The 7,975-nt window shown below is 45.2% G+C and overlaps 1 protein-coding gene across 15 annotated transcripts in view; it reads right to left on the bottom strand.

The window, feature by feature from the left end:
* Gphn (gephyrin) overlaps positions 1 to 3,150 on the bottom strand; it is a 351,545-nt gene extending 348,395 nt beyond the window's left edge. For all 15 annotated transcript variants that reach the window (XM_026779610.1, XM_026779623.1, XM_005343244.3 and 12 more), the window contains exon 1: positions 3,066 to 3,150. In XM_026779610.1, the coding sequence (XP_026635411.1) occupies positions 3,066 to 3,129 (64 nt within the window). In that variant the 5' untranslated portion in view covers positions 3,130 to 3,150. The remainder of the gene's footprint in view (positions 1 to 3,065) is intronic.
* Positions 3,151 to 7,975: the final 4,825 nt, after the last annotated feature.

Below are 7,975 nucleotides of genomic sequence, written 5' to 3'. Positions count from 1 at the left end.
AGAAAGAAAGGAAGGAAGGAAGGAAGGAAGGAAGGAAGGAAGGAAGGAAGGAAGGAAGGAAGGGGGAGAGAGAGAGGGAGGGAGGAAGGGAGGGAAGAAGAAAAAGAGAGAGAAAGAAAGAAAGAAAGAAAGAAAGAAAGAAAGAAAGAAAGAAAGAAAGAAAGAAAGAAAGAACGAACTAGTTAGAAAAAACTAGCTGGATGTGATGACACACCTGTAACCCAGCACTTGGGATAAGAATCGAGGCAGGATAGAGTTTAAAGCTAACTTGGGCTATATAGCCTTTGCCTAAAGAAGAAGGAAGAAATTATAAATTGCAAGAATCACAGTTTCAAGTTCAGCTTTTTAATTTACTCTAGAATTCAGGAAAGAATCGTCCATAGTAAAACTGTTTTAAAATCCATGAATCTGAACAACATAGCTTCACTTCTGGAGGATGGTTTTCCCAATGTTCAAGATCACAAAACAAACGTCAATTAAGCTGTTTGCCATAAAATCAACTATTCACAGATTGGCGGTTAATGCTATTTCTACTGATTTTTCTTCGTGCTTTTAGGTTCTATCATACTAAGTAATACTGTATTTATATCAGAAAACTCCCTAGTTATTTCTGATTTCAAATATCCATTTTATCATCAAATCTTATTGTCCTGTTACCACCTCCTCTAAATCTGCAGCTTCTTTTCATTCTCCAGCTACACTCTTAGAGTTGGTCTTAGACTTTTCCTCCCAGACTACTGTACTCCGTCCTCATGAGATAGCTCCTCTAAATTGTCTCTAACTCCACTGCCAACCTTACCATCATCTCTCCTTGACATTATGCCTCCTACCTCTTCCACCTGGGCTTTTCAAGGCCTTTCTGCTGCATTTTTATTCTGCTCGACAGCCTCATCTTCAATCACATATTTATTTATAAGGTGCTGCCACCGACTTTTGACTCCCCTTTAAAATGTCAGTTTCTTCTTGACCCTATTAAATGAACTAAATTTTTCCTTCAGGTAATCACAATTTTCTGCTAATCAATTTGAACACAGAATCCCTTTAGCATTTAAGACCCAAATTCATAGGCAATATATTTAGACAGCTTTTATACACGAATGATGCATCCTTTCAACTGTTTACTTCTCAGGGTTATTTCCATCAGAGCACAGTTAGACAAAGGTGGTAGCTTCAAAGCACCCTGTGCAGCACCTATGCATCATCACTTGACCAAATTAAGATAATTAAATAAAAAGACAGAGTTACGAGTCAATAAACAAAACATACTCTTTAAAAATAAATCCTACAGTTTAACTTTTAAACACCTAGGGCCTCTCCATTTCCACAGACAGCTGGTATATTTTGGTTTCTGTACAATTTCACTTTCCCTCGACTTAATTTTCAAGGCATGGCCAACATTAAAAGTTGACGGTTGAGAAAGGGTATGCACTTTTACATCGCACTGTCAGATTCTTTTAAAGTCCACAAGATCAGTTCTAAGAACTGTGAGCTACAACAGAGTTTTCATATAAGGAAACAGTAGCTTCAGGAAAAGAGGCACAGAATCTGCATATTCTGATGCGGGGGGAGGGGGCTTCCCTGCAACTGACTGAGATCACTTTCATTACTCCAGAGGCTTTGGCTTGGGAAAATTCAATGAACTGCTCTTAACATCTGCAGAGATGTCATGGAAAGGATATTCAGCTACCGAGAAGGGGAAACCGGAGCAGTGGGTATCCTCTTTTCATAAAAGTCGGCAGCTAAATTAAGCATGGTAGTCGGTATCTGCTGGCAGAATCAAAGGTTTGTTTCTACCTAATAATAAAGGCAAGTTTCATTCCATTTAGTTCCTTCCCGAGCATCATCTCAACCTGTCAGAATTCGACAGAAAGAAAAAAAATTTAAATGAAGTAGGGAAGACACTAGGGTTCCCATCTACATTGCTTCTGTTTCCGAAATCACATCTCTCTAAGTCTTGGATTTCCTTTACTCCAAACTAAGCCTCAGACTCCAAATAGAATTCTTTAACCCCCGCTTCTCCATTCAATTACGCTTAAACCATGCCAACTACAGAACCACAGCAGAACCCCTACAAATAGGCTTGCTATTCATCTTGGAAGTCATGCCCTGCAGCAACTGCCTATCTCCAAACTCAGGGGTATCACCCAAATACAACGCAATGGAATCAGACATGCAAAGCACACACGACTTCTGCGAGGGAGGGAAACGCGACCCGGGAAAAGTGCGCTCTTCACCAGCCTCAGGACCATCCACCGGGTCGTGGGGAGGTGAAGGTGGGGGGGGGGGGTCCCAAAAGGGAGGGGAAAAACGGAACCCGACTACTAGGGGAAATCCTTTCTCGAGAAAAAGGGACTGGATTTCCCGGCCACGGGAAGCAGCCGGTCCTTGCAAAGGAGAAGAAGAAGCAGAAGAGAGGGAGGGCCCTCTGCTAGGGAAAGCAGAAGGAAGCCACTTTCCGGGGTCCCGGACTAGAGCCTATCACCTGGCTCTCGGGGGAGGTGAGGAGCGTCCCATCGGCTGCTTGAGGGGGACACCCGGCCTGCCAAGGGGTAGCAGAGGCGGAGCAGAGTTTCCCCTGCCGAACCCCGGAGTCGTGTCGGGCAGATGCCACGGGGCCGCTGGGTAGGGGGAGGGGAGCAAAGGGGGTGGAGATGGGATTCCCCCCTCTCGGAAGAGCTTTAGTGGAGGAGGCGCCCGGCCAAGCCCGAGCAGCGTGCTTCAGACTGCGGAGTCGGGATCCCGCCGCCCGCACCGGCAGCGCGGAGCCCCGCAGCGCCCGCCGCACCGGCCCCTCGGTCCCCGGGGGCCAGAGACTTTGACTGCCAGGGCTCTGGGGGCCTGACACCCATGCGGCCTGCCCCAGCTCCCCGGGAACACACGGGGACAACCCGACTGCCCCGCAGCTCTCAGCGGTTGTAAAATACACCCCCCCCCCTTCTCCCAGTCCCCCTCCTCAGCCTGCCCTCTCTGCCCGAGGCCGCAGAGGAGCAGCACCCCAGGAGAGAAACCTCCGGCAAGTGGAGGACAGTCAGTGTGGCGGGGCCCGGACCTCCTCCCCCGGTTACCTGTGAGGACTCCGACGCGGATTTGATGGTCGTGGTTGGTGAGGATCATTCCCTCGGTCGCCATGTTTCCCAGCGCAGTCACCGCACTGACAGGAGCCGGGAGAAGCCGGAGCCCGGAGCGCGCCGGCCGGGAGCGCGCTTGCCTAGGAGAGCGCGAGGCGGACGAGCGAGCGAGCGAGCGGGAAGGAGGGGGCCGAGCGCCCGGTGGCCAGGTGGGGAGGGACTGGACGGGAGGGGGAGAGGCCGAGCCAGGAGTGCGCGGGTTCGCGGAGGGGGCGGAGTCGAGCCGCGCGACCCCGAGTCCGGCGTGGAAGACGCGAGCCTGGGGCGGGAGAAGCGGCGGCCTCCCTGACGGGGCCGGCGGAGGCGGCGGGGCCAGGCCGGGCGAGCCCCGAAAGGCTCTGCGGAGTGAGACCTAAGCGAGACGCCGGGATGGCAAGAAGAGACCGAGGGGAACGGGGAGCACACGCTCTGGAGGGTGCGGGGGCGGGCTCGGGGACAGGGGCGGAGCTACACCCCGAGGCGTGCAACTCGTGGAGAGTGAGGGGAGGAGCGAGCGAGCGAACGAGGAGAGCTCTGCTGTGGAGTGCCGGGAGCGGGAAGAAGCCGGGCCCAGCCTGAGTGGGATCGAGCGAGGCTCCTGGGCGCGCGTGTAGCGCGGGATTGGCTGGGCGGACGCGGTGCGGGGACGCGCGAGGCACGAACGCAGCCTTCTCGGCGGGCCCCAGACAGAAGCAATCCCCCGCCGAGCCTGCAGCCTTGTCGGTTCGGCCCGCTCGCCGGGGAGCCGCTCTGCGCCTGGTGCGCTCGCACGGTGTGCTCAGCTTCGTGGAAGGCGCGGGTGAAGCTAGAGGTGGCTGCGGGAGCTGCCTGGGTGGCAGAACGGTGGCTGCTGGGACAAGTGTCTCCAGTGGGCGGAGGCGGCTGACCCTGGGCCGCCTGAGCTGTGACCCGCAGTCAGCTCTCCCTGACGGGATTTCGGCCTCTCCGGGCTTTAGCCCCTCTCCGAGACCGCCTAGCGAACGAACCTGGCCAAGGAAGTCTCGGCGGCGGCGGCTGAATGTGTGGAGATCGTCGCTTCCTCTCTGCCGTCCCCTGGTTGTGGCCCTAAGCATCCGAGCCATGACCTGCGCTTCTGGGTGAAAAGCATCCATCTACTTAGAATGAAGGCTTGTGTCCCACGCTTGGAAGCACAATCAGTTGCCGTGGCATTTAAGTTTCCTTTCAGTATTTGTGGAATATGAAATTGCCATGAAAACGTGGTCAATTTAGTTCCGTGTCCTTTTCATAAAATGTTTTCATCACCTTTGTGTTATGTAGCCCTTTCATGGCTCTTCTAATTTTTTTAAAGTGTTTTCTCATTTGCTCACCATAGTAAGACCTAGAGGCATAAAAAAAAGTGCCAAAAATGTGTAATAATCCACGCTCAGACACAAAATCTCAGAGTTGGTTTGATGATTTATGGAGTTTGTGTTGTTCGGGTTAGAACATATTCAACCCTGTTCTCTGAAGGTTCCCATTGTGTCTTTAAATCATAGAGTACAAAAGGAATGAAGGATGGAATTGAGGAAGGGTAAAATAATGAAGCTTTTGAAGATATATGTAGCTAGTATTTCTTAAATTTTTAAGCCAGATGGTGAACTGGCCTCCCATAATTATTACCAAAGACCCTGGTTTCAGAAGAGGAACATAGATGAGGAAGTGCCCAAATGAATCATTCCTCTCCGACTAACGATGAAATAAAGTAGCCGATCACATCATGAGCTTTCAAGCCTATTTTATTCTGTGATGCATGCGAATTATATATGACTTGAAAATTTTAATATTTAGAAGTAACTTCTAAACCTGCCCATCGACAGGTTCCTTCCAACTTTAAAGAAGGTAATAGAATAAATGAGCACCCCCTCCAACTTAGAATATACTGTAGTTATTCATGGGGAAGCTACCTAGCACTTTCACAAATCAGCAACAGAACAGAGGACTTTCTGCATCTATAGAAATAATGGTGAGTCACATTAATTACTTTTCTGTCCTGTGGTTTGAACTCGACCTCACACACACTAAGCACGCTACCACTGAACTATGTCTCAAATTCATTAAAGTGTATCCGAGTATGGTGAATATGAAGTAAGTCTTCAGATTACGTGGATTGTTATATTTTACTAAATATTAGTACTAATTACTGAAAAATAATGAGGTAGATGCTTGTCTTCCAATTACTTTGCGTATTCCTCTCCCAAGTTCCATAAGCTATAACAATTAGAATTTACACAGAAAAAATTTTACTCTCCCTAGTTTCCACAATTTTGCTTTCTGTGGTTTCAATTCTCCACATATCTAGGGTCCAAAATATTAAATAGAAAAATTTTCAAGTTAGAGAGTATATATGATCATATCTCGTTGCATACATGTATAATATTCTATATAAAAAAATTTAGAGAAACAAAATGCCTCAAAGTACATCATTCAAAAGTTTAAAATACACACCATTCTTAGTGTAAATGGAATCACATGTAATCCATTTGGGACTGCCTGTACTGTGAATCACCGCCCTGCCCAACCTACCTAAGCACCCATCTTAGTCACAGAACATTCATCTTGGTCATCAGAGCAGCTGTCCCAGCACCAAGGGCTTAGTGATAATTTAATATGCCAAAGAGAGGCTGTAAAGTGTGTGAAAAGGTGAAGGCTGCAGTTTCTAAGATGTGCAGTAAAAACTCATAAGGAGGATCTATGTAGGATGTGACACTGAGCTTCAGATATAGAGGAGTCTGCAAAGGAAGTGAAGTTGCTGTATTACAGTCTAGACTTTCAGTACTATTACAGTATAGAAACATCTCACAATTCATTCTGAAAACAAGTGTCAAGGAAACCTCTGGGTGCTAGAAGAAAGGCAGCAGTTTCAAAGATTAACAATTTATCTCAGGAAACTCATAGAACCAGGGGAAAGTTGGTTTGAGGAAAAAAAAAGTTGAATGTGTTTGTAAAAAAATTGATTCAGCCAGTTTATTGTGGTTTTAACAATTAAAATTAAGAGTTTACCATTTAAGACAACATAAAAGGTAAATATATAGTTTTATTATGAAGGTGGAAAATTGTATTTATCAGTAGAAACTAAATTTGAGGGGTTTTTTTGGAGTAGTAGTGTATTTACACTTAACTAACTCCTACTTTTCCTGTAATTTATCAAAAGTTCAATATGAATAAGGCAAAATCTCACTGGCCTTTGCTGGGCCAGAAAATACTCAGCCCTAGATACCATCAAAATTTTCTTTGAGAATGTCCTTTAAGACCTTGTTCACTCTTGTCTTTTCTTACTGGCCAAAGCTAAACCTGACTCTTAAATGTGCGTGCAATCACACTTTCAAATATATTTAATGCCACTGAATTGTGTACTTTACAACAGACAAAATGGTGGAAATTGTATTGATCTTCATACAATAAGAAAGTTGGAAACAAAGTATAGCTTTGATTTTAGTCAGTATTTTTCAAAAAGAAAGTTAAATCATCAAGATGAACTTCAAATTGACTGAATCAGGCATTGTGCCAGTATCCTAGGACTACCATAACTAAGAATCATAAACTGTGATCTCCAGTATCAAATTTATATCCCATAGTTCTGGAGGCTAGAAATCCGAAATCAAGTTGTTAGAACTATGCATCCTCTGAAAACTAGGGAGAAACATTTCTTTGCCACTTTAGTTAGATACTCACCCAGAAGATTGGGATCAACTAGCTGCATCTTTACCAAATGGGCTAAGGTTGAAGGAGAATGGACCTGGGTACCTTGATAACTTAGCTGTTAGTTGGACTCTTTTTTTTTCCAGACCCCCTAAATTAGCTACTTTTCTCATTGCAGAAACAAAATAACAGACAAAAGCAACTTACGGAAGTGTTTATTTGGGCTCTTAGTTTGAGGGTAGCAGTCTATTATGGTAAGGAAGTAATAGTGGCAGCAGCAGATTACTTTGTATCTTCAGTAGGGAAACAGTGATAAATGGGGGTACTCGGAGACCTTTCTTCTTTTTCAGCAGTACCGTACCCCAGAAAATGGTACTACCAAGTTACAGTGGGTCTTCCCTCCTCAGTTATCCTATTTAAAGACTTTCTCAGAGACCTACCCTAAAGGTTTGCTTCCATGCTGATTCTAAATCTCAACTTGACAGTTAAGATCAATCTATCATCACACCCCTCAGCTTCCTCTACTAAATGATAAGAGTTCATTCTTTCTTGAGGGTCCCAATACGTACCACCACCCACATAATCTCTTGATAGAAGTCGGAGAAGTTCTCAGGTCTGTACTGAAAACTTACAAATGTAGAAAGTCACGACTTATTTATATGGTTGCTTATTTGATAGAAAGGAAACAGGAAACAACCAAAAACAGGGGTTCTGATTTGTAAATAAAGTATCAGATTTTCTCCTTAATATAGAAAAATGCAAACCTATAGAATGATAAACATTTAAAAAGAAAAAAGTGCTGCTAGATAAGGAAAGTGGAAGTTTTGTTTAAAAATTAATATTAAGTTATTTTATGTTGATTTTTTAAAGAAAACTGATACAATTATTGGGTATAGTCTGCTATTGATAATATAGAATTATATAATGATAAAGTTATTTTCCCAAGTATTTTCAATTATACATTGTTGTTAGCTATAGTCATTATGATGTACAATTGAAGGACAACCTTTTGCCTATCCAGTTATAACTGTGCATCTCAACTCTCATCTTCTCCATTTCCCCTCACCAGTCTGTGGATTCCACATACGAGTGAGATCATGTGGAATCTGTTTTTGTTGAAATAAGAGCGGCAGGCTGCATCCCCGGCACCCGGCTGCCCACATGGCTAGCTTAGCTTATGCCCCGAAATAATTACACGGAAACTGTATTCTTTTAAACACTGCCTGACC

This window comes from Microtus ochrogaster, chromosome 1 (assembly GCF_000317375.1).
Source record: "Microtus ochrogaster isolate Prairie Vole_2 chromosome 1, MicOch1.0, whole genome shotgun sequence".
Lineage (NCBI taxonomy): Eukaryota > Metazoa > Chordata > Mammalia > Rodentia > Cricetidae > Microtus > Microtus ochrogaster.
Note: the sequence above shows the minus strand (reverse complement) of the source record. Positions and strands in the feature narration are given on the sequence as shown.